The sequence below is a fragment of the Juglans regia genome, chromosome 4, assembly GCF_001411555.2.
Source record: "Juglans regia cultivar Chandler chromosome 4, Walnut 2.0, whole genome shotgun sequence".
NCBI lineage: Eukaryota > Viridiplantae > Streptophyta > Magnoliopsida > Fagales > Juglandaceae > Juglans > Juglans regia.
This window is the reverse complement of record NC_049904.1, coordinates 5,087,589-5,106,952: the sequence shown is the minus strand read 5'-3', so window position 1 is coordinate 5,106,952 and position 19,364 is coordinate 5,087,589. Positions and strand designations below refer to the sequence as shown.

The window sequence follows — 19,364 nt, the reverse complement described above, 5'->3', positions numbered from 1 at the left end:
AGGGGGGATTCTGGCTGATAAGGGTATAAGTAATGAAGCTTTTCATGTAACAATGTCCCAAGTGTGGAGATTGGAGGGTTGGGTGCAATTCAAGGACCTTGGTAACCATACATTCTTGATTGATTTCCAACATGTGTCTGATAAGGAGAAAGGCCTCGCGGGTAGACCTTGGTTCTTTGACCGAAATATTCTGTCCCTATAAGAAGTTGATGAGAAATTGCCTTTGAGTGCAATTAGGTTTAATTTTGAACCTTTGTGGGTGCAGTTGCACGGTATTCCTTTGGCTGCCATGATAGAGGAAGTTGGAACTCACCTTGGTGCAGCAATCGGTGTAGTGATTAGATTTGATGTAGACTCTGATAGAAGAGCATGGGGTAAATGCATGAGGGTGCGAGTGGTTGTGAATCTGAACAAACCTTTGTTAACGGGAAAGTGGTTGATGTTGGATAAACAGAAACATTGGATATCATGCAAGTATGAAAGGCTCCAAAACATATGTTTCACGTGTGGTATTTTATCACATAAGGGGCGCAGGTGTAGTAAACAGAGGGGCGAATCTCCAGAAGATGATATGTCTTGTGAGCAGTTTGGTCAATGGATTTGGGCCCAACCTATGAACTCTACCATCTTTGATTTTTGCAAATATGGTGGCTCAAATAGTTCCAGACAACAGTAGAGACAGCACAAGGAGGAGATGAGTGGTGTAATTGGAGGGGAAGTCAGAGATGGAAAGGGATGCAATGGGGAGGATTCTCAAGCTTCATTCAAGGAACCTCTATAAGGGAAGGCTGCTATCTCGCCTTGTGAGGTAAATGTTATCAGTACAGAAGACTCGGGAACCTGCCCTAAAGGTGAGAGTTTCATTAAGGGGAGGGGATCAAGTTTGAAAGTTCAGGATTTGAAGTCAGAGACCCCAATTAGTGCAGGTAACCATGAGAATTTAAAGTTGGTAGTTTCCCAAGGGGATTCTTCCTTTATGGAAGTAGAAGCAGTCAAGGTCTCTACTGAACACTTGTCTAAAAATGATATGTTCATTTTTGGTAAGGGTAAGTTAGAGAAAGGCAAGAAGTCTGATGTTGTTGACCTAAATTATTCGGGGAGTAATGTCAAGAGAAGGGGGCCACGTGGAAGAGGAGGGCAAGAAAGGTATTTTCTCAGGAGATTAGGGAAGAGGTGATCACTACTAGAAAGAGTGGCAAAAGTGGTAGGGGTATTGAAGTGGAGTTGGCTTTGTCTAGTAAAAAAACAAGGCGGGAGGATGTCTTTCCTAAAAACAGCAGCGATATTGAATTGGAGGAGGCTGCCCTGCAGCCCCACCATCAGCCATGATAGGGCTTAGTTGGAACTGTAGGGGGCTTGAGAACCCCGTACAGTCAGAGAACTTCACTGGTTAGTGAAACATAAGTGGCCCAAGTTTGTTTTCTTAATGGAAACAAAGTGTGGAAAGAAGAAGGTGGAAGAGGTGAGGTGTAACACCCCGTTCCCGAAAAGACATTTTAGAATTTTCAAGGAGCCAGTGTGCTACTACTAAACTTAAATATAAAAGCTTTTCCTTTTTAATGACGCGCTAGATACGAAAGAATTCCATAAAATAACAAACTTCAATAAATACTGAAAATCCAAAATAAATCTGTGGAAGCACTTATTAAAAAAAAAAATACGGAAGTCTCGAGTGCTTATCAAAATAATTTATTTAAACTTTAAAACATAAAAGTAATTACAGCATAATCTGTCTAGGCCTCAGCCTTGCCTCTCGGAGTCAAGTCCTGTCCTGTAGTCTCATCTTCATAAATGTCATCACCTGGGGGGGTTTAAAAAAAACATGAAAAAAAACTAAAATGAGTCGAATACTCAATAAGCAACACATCATACAGTAAACATAATAAACATAAGGTGTCTTGAAAAGCATGCATATTCATAAATACATGCATAAATAACATGAGCATGAACATTAACTTATCTTTCACTTATCATAGGCCGTTACCCACTGTTGACCCCCGTGAGTTAGGGTTAGCGAATCTAAAAAGATTCCGATTCCGCCCGTGGCCGCGGGTTGTGGAATCCATACATAAGGAAGACAATACTGGGTGCACTACCAGCATGCACGACCTGGCAATGCAATATGCCCATAACATAGGTACCGTTTTCATATCATAACATAGGCCGTTACATATTTTATCAAATCATACTTGCATACTTGTCATTTCATAGATTTCAAAAGAAATCACATACATACTTGTCATATCGTATCATAGATTTCAAACAAAATCGCATTCTTTCATAAACGTCGTGATACATGTTTCATCGCATAAAATCATGATTTTTCATAAATATTTTACGAAATAACTCTCTCCTAAAATCATGCATTTCCTAAATAATTTTATGAATAATCTTTCACTTGAAATCATGCATTTTATAAATAATTTTATGAATAATCTTTCACATAAAATCATGCATTTCATAAATAATTTCATGAATAATCTTCCACAAATAATCATGACTTTTTCATAATTTTATCATGTTTTGGGTACGTAAAAAGGGGCTTCCAATAAAGGGCATACATGCATAATATCTTTTATAAAAAGACAAACAGCTCACTGTACATACGCGTAAGGATATGATCATGCTACTTACCTTGCAACGCTAAACCACTATTTTCGGCACGTAATCGGTCGCCTATAAAAATAAACACGTAATTTGCATATATTTCTAATTAAACATGAGATTTTATTGAAAATCTAAACTATAAAAAAATATCCTATATTTTCTGAACCTAAAATCTTCCTATCACTGAATTATTCTAAACTGATAATCTTTGGAGCAAAAAGACCTAAAGCCAGTAAATAAGAGCCTACGTAAAAAAAATAGTAAGTCCAAAAACAATTTAGTCATTTCTTAAACACTAAGGGGTGTATATGTAATAATCTCAAAATAAATATTAATTAAATAATATAGGAGAGTTACAAGTCAAAAGGGTGCTTTACGGAAGTACTTTACCAATTAGACTTTACGGAAATAGGAATAAAAGAACCTACGAGACTTTATCAACTAGAAAATAAAAAGAAGAAAAGTAATAGAGTTGTGCGGGAGTTTTAGAACTCACTGAAAGAGATGCAAATGCGTGATCGCGTGATGGTGGACCTGGGTGATGGAAAGAAATCGACAGCAATTTCTGTGCGAGGTGAAGTACTGAGGAAGGCCTCTGTTGAGGAGTTTTACAGGGCTGAGACGTGGGATGTGTCGTGTTTAGAAAGAGGTTTCGTGAGTTTTTTTTATAGAGGAAAAAAGTGAAGGATATATGGTAGGATTTCTCATATGAGTTGGTCTCCTAATAAGATTTGAATTTATCAATTTAGGAGATAAGGATGAGTATGAGGTTAGGATTATAAGATCAAGAGATGAGATTTACGGGTGAGATAGGAAGAAATAATTTTTAAATTCAAATTAAACTTAAAATCTGAAAATAATAATAATAAAATATTTTTAGTTATAAGAAAAATACTTAAAACTTATTTTATGGCCTAATCTTAGGATCGGGTTGTTACATGAGGACTAGAGTGGGGTTTGATTGTAGCATTGTGGTTGAAAGTAAGGGTTTGAGTGGGGGTTTAGCTTTTATGTAGCATAGTGAGGATAAGCTCATTCTTCAATCTTATTCTCAGAACCATATTTCTATGATTTGGCAGCAAGAGTTTAGTGATGATAAAGTATTGTTGACTGGTTTTTATGGTTTTCCAGATACAACCCATAGAAGGGATAGTTGGAAGCTGTTGAGGTTATTGAAACCAAGTGTTGAGATGGCTTGGCTTTGTTATGGTGATTTTAATGAGCTCATGCATCACCATGCGAAACAAGGGGGAGCTAGGAGACCATATAAACAGATGGAAGAGTTTAGAAGCAATGTGGACTACTTTGGCCTGAGTGATTTGGGGTTTGAAGGCAACAAGTATACTTGGTGTAATAAAAGAGAGGGGCCTCACTTCACCAAAGAGAGATTAGACCGTGCCTTGGTAATATGGAGTTGACTAGGAGATTTTCAGATTGCTGCATACAGGCTCTTGCTGCCTACTCATCAGACCACAACCCTATTATGATGAAGCTAATAATAGGAGGAGAAGGTATGGTAGTGGAAGGGGTGCTAGGGAGAGGATTTTCAGATATGACGCATCTTGGAAACTACATGAGGAATGTTCTAAGATTGTTGCCAGTTGCTGGTCCTCTTAGGTGCTGCAAAGAGGGTCTCATATATTGAAGTCTCAAAAATATCTTGGACATTGTAAAGAAGCTCTAATGAAGTGGAGTAGAACCACCCTTAGACAATACAGAAAAGAAACTCAAATTAAGTTGCAACACCTGGCTAATTTGCAAGAGTCCAATACAGGTTCTAGTGTTGAGATTATTAAGGAAGTAAAGTTGGAAATTGACAAGTTTCTTGAAGAGGATAATGTTAAATGGAAGCAAAGGGCAAAGCAAGCTTGCCTCGAAGAGGGAGATAGAAACTCAAAAGTACTTTCACAGATGTGCTAACTAGAGAAGGAAAACTAATGAGATCACGAGCTTGGCAAGAGAGGATGGTAGTATGACTAGGGACATGGATGAAATTTCTGAATGCTTTGTTCAGTACTATCAATCCCTTTTCACTTCATGTAATCCAGTCGGTATTGAGGAGTGCCTATAAGATTGGACAGAAAAGTTGATATGGACATGAACAAAAAGCTGGGAATAAAGTACACTGCAGGGGAGGTGAAAGAAGCCTTATTCCAGATGAACCCTTTGGGCTCTCTAGGACCCAATGGATTCCCTATAGATTTCTACCAAGTGCATTGGGAAATAGTTGGTGATAAGGTCACCCAAGCTGTGTTAGAAGTTCTCAACTCAGAGGGGGATATTAGCTATATTAATAACACGTATATTGTGCTTATTCCCAAAGTGAAATGTCCCAAATTTGTTCTGGATTTTCAACCCATCTCATTGTGCAATGTATTATATAAGGTGGTTTCAAAAGTTTTAGCCAACAGACTCAAGAAGATCCTTCCTCAAATTATTTCACCAACACAAAGTGCATTTGTTTCTGGGAGACTGATCCTTGATAATGTGATAGTAGCTTTTGAAGCTATGCATTCCATGTCTATAAGGAATAGGAGGGAGCAAGGTGATGGGATGTGTGTCTTCTGTGTCGTACTCAATTTTCCTTAATGGTTCTCCCCAAGGTTTCTTCAAACCATCTAGAGGAATTAGACAAGGGGACCCACTATCCCCATATCTTTTCCTTCTTGTTGCAGAAGTGCTTAGCAACCTTCTCAATCATGCTGAAAGTGTTAAAAGCATCCATGGTTTTCCTATAGGCAGGGGACAAATCATCATTAATCACTTATTTTTTGCAGATGACAGGTTACTTTTTTATAGAGCAAATGTAGAGGAATTGGCCACTATCAGCACTTTGCTCAGTCTTTATGAGGGGGCCTCTGAGCAGGAGTTAAACAAAGATAAAACTGCAATCTACTTTAGTGCCAAAACTCGACAAGAAGCTAGAGAGTTCATATTGAGGATTGCTGGTACAAGAGCTACTTCATGCTATGAAAGGTATCTTGGTTTACCTGCACTGGTGGGGAGATTAAAACACAGTGCTTTTAAAAGCTTACTAGACAAGGTGAGGAGCAAGGTGAGTAATTGGAAAACTAAGTTTCTCTCTCAAGCAGGGAAGGAGATTCTCCTCAAAGTAGTGACTCAAGCTCTCCCAACCTACTACATGGGAGTTTTTAAATTGCCAAAATCTCTGTTGAAGGAAATTAATAGAGTAATGCACCATTTTTGGTGGGGCCAATAGGAAAAGGAGAGTAAAGTGCATTGGGTTTCTTGGAGTCATATGGGAAAGGCAAAGGAAGCAGGAGGAATGGGCTTTAGAGAATTTGAGAGTTTTAATTTAGCCTTGTTGGCTAAGCAAGACTGGCGGGTAATTCAATTTCCTAAATCTTTGGCTTCCCAAGTTCTTAAGGCCAATATTTCAGAAGTTCAAACTTTTTCCAGGCCAACTTGGGAGCAAGACTATCATTCATATGGAGAAGCTTTTTGGCTGCTAGAAATCTCATTGTGAAAGGATCCATGTGGAGAATTGGGAGTGGTCAGGAGACTAGAATCTGGAAGGATAGGTGGTTACCTAGACCTTCCACCTTCATGGTCCAATGTCAAGGGCAGGATATTGATGAAGAGGCAAAGGTTGCTGAACTTATTCAAGAGGACACTAAGCAATGGGATAGAGAGAAGATTTTAAGTATGCTAGGTCCTGTAAATGCTGCTATCATTTAGAGGCTCCCCGTGAGCTTAACAGGTGCTAAAGACAAGCTTATGTGGTTAGGCACAAAGAATGGGGGTTTTACAGTGAAAAGTGCATACCACCTACATAATGAACTAATTGAAGATCATAGGGGTCAGTCATCTCGAGGGGCTCAAAATTTTAAAGACTAGACTTGCTGTTGGAAATATAAGATTCCCAATGCAATTAAAATGTTTGTGTGGAGAGCCTGTTTAGAATCCTTGCCAACCAAACTAAACCTATTCAAGAAGAAGATTGTGGATTCTCCTTTTTGTCCAATATGTTGCAGAGAAGAAGAGATAGATGCTCATGTGTTGTGGAATTGTGCTTCAACCTTGGATGTGTGGAGTCAAGGGCCCATTGTGTACAAAAGAGTTATGTGAGGGCATGGAGGTTTATGGAGATCTTTGAATATTTAAGTGCCCATTGTGAGTTACAAACTATGGAGTTATTTGCAATGACTGTGAGGGGAATTTGGCAGAGAAGAAATAAACTAGTGTTTGAAGGTTCCTTCTTGCATCCTACCTTACTACCCCAGAATGCTTCTCAACAACTGGCAGATTTCAAGGCTGTCCAGTTGGCTCCTAATTCAACTACTAGAATTCATCCAAACCATGTTGTGACATGGAATCCTCCCCCGGTTGGAATTATTAAGATAAATTGGGATGCTGCATTGTGGGAAGCTCACGATAGATTGAGAATTGGATTGGTAGCTAGAGATCATGAAGGTAGTATTTTAGCTTCTAAAATTGTGGCTAAGACTAGTTGTGTGGTTCCCTTACTGGCTGAGGCAATAGGAGTCTTCCAAGCTGTCATTTTTGCGTCGGAATTGAATCTGGAATCAGTGATTTTTGAAGGTGACTCTCTTCAGATAGTCCAAGACCTTAATCTTCACAAAGAGAGATGGGATAGTGTGGGACTGGTGCTTTTAGATACTAGAACTCTATTATCTCGTTTTGAGAATTGGTAGATTAATTTTGTAAAAAGAAGTGGCAATGAAAATGCATACTGTCTTGCAAAAAAAGCCTTAGAGCTTAATGAGGAAAATCTGAAATGGTAGTTAGACCAAATTGTAATGTGTTTCCTCCTATGCCTTTGAGATGAATATAATAGTTCTTTTTCGTTCAAAAAGATTTTGTTTGAGAACACAATGATTATCAGATATTCTTAGACTATTTTATTATTATTTACAAACATTTTATTACTATTTAATAACTATTAATTATTATTTTATTGTTATTTTTAAATTATTTTACAATAATTTGAGATAATCTTAACATCTGAACGAAGCGGCCTTAACTTCACTTCCATTTAAGTAAATCCGTAACATGTATGGAACCACTTTTGGGATATCATCGTTGAAATCTCCTTATATTTTTTTTAGGACTTGGGGCCAATATACTTTTGAAACTCTTGCCATTATTGAATAATAAAAAGGAAAAACCAAACCTGAATATACCAAATGCAGGCCACATGATTATATTATGAGCACTTTTTTTAGTTATTAAATAGTAAAATATACTCACATTGAATTAGTCAAATTCTAAATATTTGAAATTTAGCTATAGTGACTTTTAAAAGTTTTTTCAAATTTGAAGGTTACTGTATATACATCAAATATATATTTTATTAATTATTTCTGTCTCTTTCTTTCTATCACATATTTTATCACAATTAATATATTAATTTGACTTAGTGATATATTAATTTAATAAGAACATGATTATTAATTAACATATAATAAGTATAATAGTAAAATATGATAAAATTAAATAAATTAATAATTAAATAAATTAAATATTTTTAAAATTATTAGTTATTCATTATCATATAATGAAAAAATGTATAATTTAATGTGGAGAGTTAATGTGAATAATCAAAATAAAATTTATTTTATATTATTTTATTATTATATAATAAAAAAATAATTATTTCAATGTAAAAATTTATATAAATAAAATAATTAAAAATTAAATTTATTTTATATTCATTAAAACTGTTTTTTAACTTTCACTAATCCAAAATTGCTCTAGGGCTGTAAAGAACAGTTGGCTATGATCATAGATACATGTAGCTACGGAAAACCAACATTTTAGGCTTCCTTTGGATTCTAAATTAATTTCAACTCATCTCAATTCATTATTATAATTTTTTTAAATTTCAATATAAAATATAATAAATAATTTAATTTTTTCAAATTTTAAAATAATAATAATATTAAAAAATAACATTTTAACAATATTTTATTATCTCAACTCAACTCAATTCAACTCAACTTAATTCAACTCACTTTAACATTCAAACACAATCTAAATGCCCTTATGCAGAAGCTGGCCTGGCGCCACTCCACCCTTGACAACATTATATTAGATGGCCTGGCGCCACTCCACCCTTGACAACATTATATTAGAAGACATGATCATGCCTGTCAGAAAAACTAGACTGAGTCCACCGACCATGCCCCCTTAATATTAATTACTTAAATAATTTTTATGAGAAAAAGAAAGGGCAGCGTGCATGACAGCCACGAAGTAGTACGTACGTAGCACGTGCATCACATGTCATCCTTTCAGAGAGATCATTGACCATCGACAGCGAATAAACACGAAGTTCCAATTAATGTTTTCCTTTGAAGCCGAATCAATTTTACATTTTAGTAGATCAGATTTTGCGTGGGGATCGGAAAATCACGTGCATGCGTTATAAATTGGTCCCAGTCTTATTAATTCATTTCATTTTTTTTTATTATTATAATTTTTTTAAATTTTTATATAAAATATAATAAATAATTTAATTTTTTTAAAATTTAAAATAATAATAATATTAAAAATTAATATTTTAAAAATATTTTATTTAATTTTTATTTAAAATCATCTCATTATCCAACTAGCTTCTAAATTCTAGGCTGCTAGCTATACGTGATCCTCAATTACAGCCTTACAATCTAATGCAATCCTTGCTTTTTTGACAAGTACAACTGTTGTTAACTTTAGGTTTTGTTTATTATTTTTAAATGAAATAAAATGAAATAAATTAAAATAAAAATTAAAAATTAAATAAAATTTTGTTAAAATGTATTAATTCAAATTATTATTTTATTATTTATAAATATTTAAGATAGATTTAAATAGACAGTTTAGATGACATGACATGAGATTTTTTGAATTAAAATAACATTAGATATTTTGTAAAAAAATATATTTAAATAGTAAGATGAAATGAAATTGATTTGACTTTCTTCGAATTTGAAACTATTTACATACTGTTCATGGCATTTTTTATTTTTTTTTATACTATTTATTTTCTGTTTATTTAAATGTATATTTTTAAAAATTAAAAAATAAAATATTATATTTTTTATACTTGTTATTATTTATAATTTTTTTTTATCTAATTTCATTTTATCTTATTTTACAAATAATTCTAAAGAATCTAAAGAGGCCCTAAAACTCACGACCTTGTATTATTTAAGGATGATTTTGATAGCGAGTTAAGATTAGATAAAATTTATAATTTGAATAAAAATATTCATTTTAAATATTATTTTTATTTTAAAATTTAAAAAAATTAAATTGTTTATTACATTTTATTTAAAAATTTAAGAAAGTTAGAATAATTATATTATATGAATTAAGATGAGTTGAGATTAACTCATTATCCAAACAAGACCTTAGGTCTGTTTGGTTACACAAATGAGATCATGAGATAAAAGTTTAAAATTGAATGAAATATTGTTAGAATATAATTTTTATTTTGAGATTTAAAAAGATGAATTGCTTACTATATTTTGTATGAAAGTTTGAGAAAATTATAATAATTATATGTGAAGATATGAGATGAGATAGTTTGGTTTGTGTAACCAAACAAGCCCGAAAACCAATTAGCTTTGTGAGAAAATCTCAAAACTCAAGAGCCAAATAAAACCCCAATCACACTATGTTCAAATTATTGTACAAAAGCATGCATGTTTTATGTAATATTACTTGTCTAAAAAAATTATCATATAACCCAAAGTACATGTAAAGAGGATTAGTTTTAACTTTTAGGTTTGGATATTTAAAAAAATAATAAAAAAATCAATTATACTTATTAAAATAATAAAATAAAAAATAAAAAATAACAACTCTTTCTAATATTGAGACAATATTTCGAAAAAATTTCAATAGAAAAATGTTACTTTTACTACTCAAACTTTCCATAAATATTCAGTGTTGCCGTTCGAATTTTTTATTTAATTTTTTAATTTTTTTATTTAATGATTAATGAAATATTTTTGTTAATATTATGATTTTTTTATTTTTTTAAAACATATTTAAAAATTTTAAAAAATATATGTAAGAAAAAGAAAAAAAAATCTAATTAAAACTAACGGTGCTCCCTCAGCGGGAGCTGGTAGCGGTGGGCGTAGACACACCCTGAACTATCATTTCTCTCCCTATCTCTCTCTCCCCATCTCTCTGATGAATGTTCCGTATCCAAAGCATTGATTAGCCTATATATATCATATCACCAATTTATATCCTACATGTAGTAAGAAAATCGCAGAAAAACATATACCGAATATTTTCATAAAATAATGGTGACCATCAAGTCTACTTCCACCATCTTTCCGAGCAAGCCTACACCGGGAGGCGTATTACAGTTATCTGAGGCCGACCAAAGAGTGCAGTGGACTCATGCACCTCTAATCTGTATCTACAAAACCACCAGCGACAACAATGAAAAAACAACACTACTAGAGACTCTGAAAGATTCCCTGAGTCGTGCATTGGTTCCCTATTACCCACTAGCTGGTCGATTACGCTGGATTCATGGTGGCCGAATGGAACTCCATTGTAATGCCAAGGGAGCGCAGCTAGTGGAGGCTTATTCAGAAGCAAAACTTGATGAACTTGGAGACTTTGCACCAACAAAGGCAGTCGAAGATTTGGTCCCTAAGGTTGATTATGGTAGTCCGATTGAGGATTGGCCCTTGTTGCTGGTGCAAGTCACAAAGTTTAGCTGCGGTGGTCTCTGTGTTGGAACAGCCATGTCCCACACAATGGCTGATGGATGGTCTGCTGCTAAATTCTTCAACGCATGGGCCAAGTTGGCTCGAGGAGATGATTTGGAGGAGAATGAGATGCCATTTCATGATCGCACCATATTACGATCATCCGAACCACTTCTGCCTCCGCGCTTTGAGCATATAGAGTTCACAAAACCACCACTCCTATTAGGACACACTGATGCCAAAGAGGAGCAGATGAAAGAAACTTGTGCCACCATGTTGAAAGTCACCAAAGAGCAAGTCGAGGGACTAAGGAAAAAAGCCAACGAGATCCCACATCAAGACATGGAAATGGTGGTGACACGACCTTATTCTCGATATGAAGCAGTCGCTAGCCACTTATGGAGGTGTATATGCAAGGCACGAGCAAGTGATAACTCTCAACCTACAAGACTTTCATTAGGGCTTGATTATCGTAGCCGCTTGAAGCCGTCTCTGCCCCTAGGATACTTTGGAAACACAATTCTTCAGACCGTAACATCGAAATGTGTCCATGGCGACCTATTGTCCAAGCCACATAGTTATGCTGCTGGAAAAATAAGGGAAGCCATCGAGCGTATGACAGATGAGTATATAAAGTCTGCTCTTGATTTTATAGCTAGCCAGGAGGATGTGAGTGTTGTGAGGAGTAACTTCCATATTCGTGGATACACAAAAACACCTAATTTCTTAGGAAATCCCAACGTTTCTGTGGGATGTTGGATTAATTTGCCATTTTATGGTATGGATTATGGATGGGGAAAGCCAATATACGTCGGTCCAGGATTATTAAATGATGATGGCAAGTCGTTCATCATGTCAAGTCCAACTGCTGATGGATCTCTCCTCATAGCACTTCGTTTGCAAACAGAATACATGGATTCTTTTAAGAAGCTCTTCTATGAGGACATGCCATGGTAATGGGCTGTAAAAGTCCAGAAACTTAATTACAAGCACTCAGTTAAATAATAGCATCGTCTATCCATTGTCACCAAGGGAAGCTGTACGTTGCTTGCTATATATTATGTTGATCTTAGGTTCCTTGTTTAATTTATTTCCATGAGCTTGTGATCAGTTGAGAAAGTGATGGATATAAATTACATTTGGGGTATTATCATTGTTGGAGTCTCATTGTACTTTTAGGACTTGGCCGTAGTAGTTGATTTGTTTGGAAACTATTGCAAAATTTGCCATTAATGTTGAATAATCATAATAAGAACAAAATATTTAGAAAATAATTATAAAAAAAAGCCTTGCAAATTTGAAGTACACCCGGCAGTCTGCCTCCACCTACCATGACCCAATAATTTCGTAAACATCACGGCCACAAAGTATATTATATGCCAAAAAAAAAATCAAAGATTTTTTGTTTAAAATAATATTTTTATTTATTATTCTCACACACTACACATCATACATATTTTTTTTTATAACAAATACGTGGTGTATGGATAATAAGTAGAACAACTCAATTAGTTTAACAAGAATAAAATAAAATTAAAAATAATAAATAATAAAAATTATTTTAAAATATGTAAAGTGTGTGATGTGAGATAATGAATAGCATTCATCTTTTAAAAAATAAGGAGTCGAGCAACTAAAAAAATGAACGACATTCTACACTACACACTTTACATATTTTAAATTCAAATATGTATGTATATATATATTATATATATACACGATCAATAAATAATATGCTTAAATTTAAGCGATTGAAAATCACTTGAAAACAAGCCGAGCAACTAAAAAAGCGAACGAGATTCCTTATCAGGACGTGGAAATGGTGTCGACGTGTCTATATTCGCAATACAAAGCAATTGCCAGCCATTTATGGAGATTTATAGGCAATTAGGTGTGAGTGACGATAACTCTCAACCAACAAGAATTTACATAGTGTTTGAGTTTCACGGCCACTTGAAGCCACCTCTCCCTTGAAGATAGTTGGGGATCATAGTTCTTCAGACTGTGACATTTAAATGTGTCCATGATGACCTTTTGGCCAAGCCATTAAACTTTGGTGCAGGGAATTTAAGGGAAGCCTATATGACAGATTAACATATAGGGTCTATTCCTGATTTTATAGCTAGTAAGGAGAATGTGTCTTTGGAGAGACAGCTTCCACATTGGTTGATATAATGAAATACTAAATTTCTTATTGAGTCCAATATTTTTAAATTTGATCAATTGAGTAATGCTAGATTTAATTTTCAAATAGATAATATTCATATAAACTTTTTATAAAATAATAGGTTCTATTAATAAATAATAAATTTTTTTATATTTTTTTTAATGTGAAATTTATTTTTTTTACAAAAATTTGTATGGGCAAATCATTTCTCAAAATAATATATGCACGCTCTAGAGGTCATTACTCGTTCTTTTTCTTTTTAAAATACAGGGTATAGTCAATCATTCTTGGGACTAACGAAAAATAATTGGAGAACACCAATGCTGGCGGACAAAACCACGTAATTGGCTTCTCGTAGACGCAACCATCCTCCGTTAATACCTTAACGCCGTTTCTCGATTGCTGTAATTCCCGAACGACCTTGCATCAAACCCGTGCATGATAACACAGCCATAAATGTGTGAGCTTAATTTAACATCAAAAACAAAGTCCAAGGCAACAGCACATAAGATTCTGTGCGAAGTCAAACCAAGAAAACCAAGAGAGTTACGTTGGATTAGTTAAAAAGATTAGTGTGAAATTTTGAATTACAATAAATATATATTTTTTAAAATTTAAAAGGCTACTGTTTATTCATCAAATCTATTTTTTATTCACTTTTAATCTCTAATGATCTTTTTATTCACGTTTAATCTCCAATCGTTTTATAATAATAATGTAAGAATCAAATTAATTATTAATTAACATATTTTTAGTTATTAAAATTTAAACGATTATATAATTAAATAAATCTTTACAACTTCTTCATATTTTATATTTTATATTTTTTATTATTTTTTTCTTTTATTAAATATTTATTATATGAATAATAAATAGAAAATTTAAAATAATTTTAAAAAATAAAACTCAAAAAAAAATATTAAAAAATTTATAAAGATGTGAAGTGTGGAGTGTGGTGGAAGTTGTGTAGCAAAACTCTATATAATTATTTTAACAAATTTTTGTTATTGAAATAAAAAGTTTTCTACAAGACAACAAGCAACAATATGATTGAAATTTCGTTTTTACTTATCTTCTTAGAATTCACTTTCATTTAAGTAGATCGCTAATTCTATGGACCCTCTTCACAGCATTGTTTCTTGTCATCTCGATGAGACTCCTTCTCGTCTCCCACAAAGACATGTTATAGCTAGTATGTTATGTTTTCAATGAAAAAAAAAAGTTATATATGTTGCATGATATTGAGTGGTGCTTTTTCGCTAGGGTGTTAATAATAACCTCTTGAATCTTGATACATATAATAAACTCCAAATTTCTTAGGGAGTTCCAATGTTTATCTGAAAGCTGAATCAATTTAACATTTTATAGTGGAGATTATGGGTGGGGAAAGTCAATATGCATTGGTTTTGAAATGTTAAATGATGATAGAAAACTATTCATCATGTCATCTATGGATCTCTCATCATTGCACTCAGCTTGCAAATAGACTACATGGATTCTTATAAGACGTTCTTATGTGAGGACATATTTCATGCACTAAAATCGTAGCTTTTGTGATGGATGAAACGGTAACAAAAGAAAAAGGGTCAACCTACAAATGGAAGTTTGGAAACCATCACACCTCAAAATCAAAGAAGTTTCTCCTTTGACGCATCAGTAAGAGATTCTTTCTCAGCAATCTCAACGATATGTAGGGACCACAATGGGAAAATCTTGGAGTTCAAAGCATAAAAAATTCCATGAAAGCCAAAGCTTCAGTAGCCCTCTTCTCTTCCAAAATGTCATCTCAACTCCAACAAAATCTAGTAATGCTAGAGGGCGATGATCAAACAGTCATAACAGCCATTAAAAGCACAAATTCCTCTCCAAATTGGCAAATCACTCCTATCATTGAAGATATCCTGCAAATCCTTCGACATCACAAGGAGTGGAAAATAGTTAAAATTCATCAATCTTAAAATCGATGTTCAATCTAGTTTTTGGTTGCATGGCCTTATATACTTCTAGGTACATTTTTTTTTTTTATCGATAATAGAAAGGATACACCTTGAATCTATATTGTATTTCAGGCTTTTTTTTTAGAACTCAAAACTATTTCATTTAAATCAAAGGAGAAATACATGAGGGAGTTTCCTCCATTGTTATAATAAAATCAGAAATGGAGAGAGCATCTTTTGCTAACAAGTGAGCTATTGAATTACCATTTCTCCTTACATGAGAAATATCCCACTTAGCAAAATACTTAGTCAACTATTTAGCCTCATTAACAAACATACTAGCAGAATTCCAGCTTTCCTTATCACTTTTGAGTGCAGTTACAACTTGCAAAGAGTCCCCTTCGATAATCACTTGAGATAGACCTATGTCCAAACCAAATTGAACTGCTTCTAGTGCACCAAGAGCTTCAGCAAGAAGAGGGTCAGGAAATAGAGGTTTTCTGGATCTCATAATGGCAAAGACTTGGCCTGCATTGTCCCTTGCTACCACTCCAACTCCAACTAGGCCCTGGACATTGTCAACAACACTGTCCCAGTTTATCTTAACCCAGTTTGAGGGAGGAGCCTGCCATACTTCAGCTGATATGCAACCTTTGTTGGGACTAAAAACTCTGTGATCAACCTCCTCGGCTAGCATGTTGAGTAATCCTCTAGCTTCCTTAACCAACTCGTTAGGATGTGTGAGTTTTTCATTAAAGATAAACTGGTTTCTTCTCCACCATATTTTCCTGGCCACCACAGCAAATACCTACAAAACCTGGCTGTCCATAGACTTGGTTAATGCTTCAAAAAGTTGTAACATGGGGAGATTGGTGGTTGAGCATTTCTGTAGGCATTTAGAGCACTGGCTCCACACATCTCTTGCAGTCTCACAGTTCCAAATAGCATGACTGACACTTTCTGCATCCCTGCTACAGATTGGGCAGAGAGGGCTCTCTACCACTCTTTTTTTGAAAAGGTTGGATTGGGTGGGAAGGGCCTCAAGGCAGGCTCTCAAGCAGGGAAGGAAGTTTTTATCAAAGCTATTCTCCAAGCCCTCCCTATTTACACTATGAGTGTATTTAAACTGCCACTCTCCCTCCTTAAAGATATCAACAGTGTTATTCAAAAGTTTTTGTGGGAGCAACAAGACGAAGAACATAAAATTCATTGGGTCTCTTGGAAATGGATGGGGAGGTCTAAATCTGAAGGGGGTATAGGATTCAGGGATCTTGAGTTCTTCAACTTAGCAATGCTCTCAAAGCAATGCTGGAGGCTAATCCAACATCTTGAGTCCCTTGCAGCACAAGTCTTGAAAGCAAAGTACTTCAAAAACTCAACATTTCAGTAGGCAAAAATGGGACCTAAACCCTCTTTTATCTGGAGAAGTTTCCTTGCAACTAGATACCTTGTGGAAGCAGGAGCATACTGGAGAATAGGCAATGGAAGTGACACCTTTATTTGGAAGGATAAATAGTTGGCTTATCCAACTCCTAGCAAGGTCCTCAGCAGTGTCAAAATTCTAGACCAAAATTCCAGAGTCTCAGAACTTATAGACCCCCTCTCCAAGCAATGGAATTCTACTCTAGTGCAGCAGGTTTTTGATCCAAGAGAAGCTGAAATTATTCTATAAACCCCCACTAGTTTCCTAAACAGCAGGGACAAAATCCTTTGGCAAGGCTCCAAAGATGGCAGCTTCTCAGTTAGAAGTTCATACCACATGGCAATGTCAAGGGATCTGGCAACAAAGGATCAAGCCTCGAGCAGTGGTTCCTTCAGAGAAGCCTGGAAACAAATTTGGAGCCTCAAAGTTAGCAATCCTCATCCTAGCAATGGAAAGGATATATTGCTGAGTTACCTTAGTCGTGCTCTTACTGAAAATGATGGAAGTTTTCTCAAGGTTTAACCTTTGGCCAGAGGCTATTTCATACAGCCTTAACAAGTCAACCAATCTACACCACTCCATAGCATTAGCCTTACAGAAAAGAAGGCTATCATCAGCAAAAAATAGGTGAGAAATCCTCATCTGGCCTTTAGCAACTGGAACACCATAGATCATATTCTTCTCTTCAGCCTGACTAACCAGGTTACTAAGAGCTTCAGCACATAAAATGAAAAGATAAGGTGAGAGAGGATTACCTTGTCTTATCCCTCTAGATGGATGAAAAGCTTCTTGAGGGGAGCCATTCACTAAAATTGAGTAAGAGACTGACTCAATACACTTCATAACCAACTCAACCCACTGTTTGCAGAATCCCAACTTGTACATTAATGCTCTGAGGAAGCTCCATTCAATTCTATCGTAGGCCTTGCTCATGTCAAGTTTTAGTGCTATATAGCCCTCCTTTCCTATCATTTTACAAGACATAGTATTGAAAGCCTCGAATGCCACTATTATATTGTTAGTGATAAGTCGATTTGAAACAAAGGTAGACTGAGTACAAGAAATAATGTGTGGCAAAATTCTCTTTAGCCTGTTGGCTACTGCTTTGGAAATAATCTTATACAAAACATTACAAAGAGAGATGGGTCTAAACTCAGTCACATGAGGGGGATTCTTTTTCTTAGGAACTAAGGTTAAGAAGGTGTTGTTGATGGAAACAAGGTTGCCTTTTGAATTTAAAATAAATAAGGCTGCATCACTCACCTGTGGGCCAATGATGGGCTAGTGTTTTTGATAAAAAGCAGCAGGGAAGCCATCTGGTCCTAGGGAGCTCAGGGCATTCATTTGAAAAAGGGCATCTTCTACCTCCTGCTTAGTGAATGGTCTGGATAGCAAATCATTTTGAGCAGCTGTGACTCAAGAGGCCAATGACTCTAAACATTCAGTAATGTTCCCAGGCTCTGATGAAGTGAATAAGTCTTTAAAATAATCTTGGAACATAACACTAATGCTCTCTGGAGTAGACACCTCCTGTCCATTTCCATCTAGCAATCTTTTAATGCAGTTTGTCTTCCTTCCTTGTGTAGCATATTGGTGAAAAAATTTTGTATTCCTATCACCCTCATTTAGCCACCTTTGTTTTGCTCTTTGATTCCATCTGAGGTTGTCTTCTTCTAGTAAACAGTTAACTGACTTTTGTACTTGCTTGAAAGAGTCATTAAGGTGTCCTTTGTTGCTTTGTTGGAGCTTAGATAACTGAGATAACTGAGTCTGCAGTGATTGCTTAGAAGTACCAGTAAAAACCTTTCTCCATTGCAGTAACTTGTGTTTGCAATTAAGGAGTCCCTCAGTTACATAGCTCAATTTGTTATTTGACATACTAGGTTGTTTCCAAGCTTCTTCTACTTGTTTGTAGCACTCCTCTCTTAAGGACCAGCTTGCTTCAAACCTAAAAGTTTTAGAATTCCTGAACATGTGAAAGTCCTTGATATCAAAAGAAACTAGAAGAGGGCAGTGGTCTGAACTCAAGGCTGGTAGGGTCAACACTCTCGAGTTAGGCAAAGAATCAGCCCATAAAGCATTGCATAAAGCTCTATCAAGTCTTTCTTTAGTGAAAGCCCCTCCATACCTACCATTAGGCCATGTGTATTTATTTCCAATATAACCCATATCAGCTAGTCCACATGCCTCAACAGTTGCATTAAAGGCCTCAATTTGGTTGTAGGGCCTCAGGGCTCCACCCCATTTTTCTCCAAAGCTAAGGATCTCGTTGAAGTCCCCTACACACATCCATCCCACTGAAGATACTAGTTTGATTGCTTTAAGTAACTGCCAACTGTCCTTCCTCTTTGTAGTTACAGGACTGCCATAGAACCCAATTAGGTGCCATTCCACACACTCCTTGAACCCCTTGACCAGTAGTGAAATGTGGTTTTGAGTATAAGAGGCTACTACTGCCTCATTATCATCCCTCCAAAGGAAAGCAATTCCTCCACTCAATCCTTTACAATCAATTGAAAAACTGTTTTCGA

At 35.2% G+C, this 19,364-nt stretch overlaps 4 protein-coding genes across 4 annotated transcripts; all 4 read left to right on the top strand.

Annotated features, from left to right (window-relative positions):
* Positions 1-3,132: 3,132 nt before the first annotated feature.
* On the top strand, positions 3,133-4,527 carry LOC118348144. The gene is made up of 3 exons (XM_035689131.1): positions 3,133-3,261; positions 3,687-4,010; positions 4,225-4,527. Exons 1-3 carry the CDS (start codon positions 3,133-3,135, stop codon positions 4,525-4,527), a joined length of 756 nt encoding a protein of 251 aa, XP_035545024.1.
* Positions 4,528-6,755: 2,228 nt separating this feature from the next.
* On the top strand, positions 6,756-7,283 carry LOC108979111. Its single transcript, XM_018949705.2, has one exon. It carries the CDS (start codon positions 6,756-6,758, stop codon positions 7,281-7,283), a length of 528 nt encoding a protein of 175 aa, XP_018805250.2.
* A 3,582-nt stretch (positions 7,284-10,865) lies between these two features.
* LOC108979112 (spermidine hydroxycinnamoyl transferase-like) lies at positions 10,866-12,459 on the top strand. Its single transcript, XM_018949706.2, has one exon. It carries the CDS (start codon positions 10,890-10,892, stop codon positions 12,261-12,263), a length of 1,374 nt encoding a protein of 457 aa, XP_018805251.1. The 5' UTR covers positions 10,866-10,889; the 3' UTR covers positions 12,264-12,459.
* A 3,897-nt stretch (positions 12,460-16,356) lies between these two features.
* Positions 16,357-16,800, top strand: LOC109004348 (uncharacterized mitochondrial protein AtMg00310-like). The gene has a single exon (XM_018982904.2). It carries the CDS (start codon positions 16,357-16,359, stop codon positions 16,798-16,800), a length of 444 nt encoding a protein of 147 aa, XP_018838449.1.
* The last annotated feature ends 2,564 nt before the right edge of the window (positions 16,801-19,364 follow it).

What these genes read in the sequence shown, in the direction of transcription:
- LOC118348144 (XM_035689131.1), top strand. Translation starts at nt 3,133, where the DNA reads ATGGTGGACCTGGGTGATGGAAAGAAATCGACAGCAATTTCTGTGCGA. An exon ending in CGTGTTTAGAAAGAGGTTTC is followed by an intron (nt 3,262 to 3,686) that starts GTGAGTTTTTTT and finishes ATGATTTGGCAG; the next exon opens with CAAGAGTTTAGTGATGATAA. An exon ending in AGAGATTAGACCGTGCCTTG is followed by an intron (nt 4,011 to 4,224) that starts GTAATATGGAGT and finishes TGGTCCTCTTAG; the next exon opens with GTGCTGCAAAGAGGGTCTCA.
- LOC108979111 (XM_018949705.2), top strand. Translation starts at nt 6,756, where the DNA reads ATGGAGTTATTTGCAATGACTGTGAGGGGAATTTGGCAGAGAAGAAAT.
- LOC108979112 (XM_018949706.2), top strand. Translation starts at nt 10,890, where the DNA reads ATGGTGACCATCAAGTCTACTTCCACCATCTTTCCGAGCAAGCCTACA.
- LOC109004348 (XM_018982904.2), top strand. Translation starts at nt 16,357, where the DNA reads ATGACTGACACTTTCTGCATCCCTGCTACAGATTGGGCAGAGAGGGCT.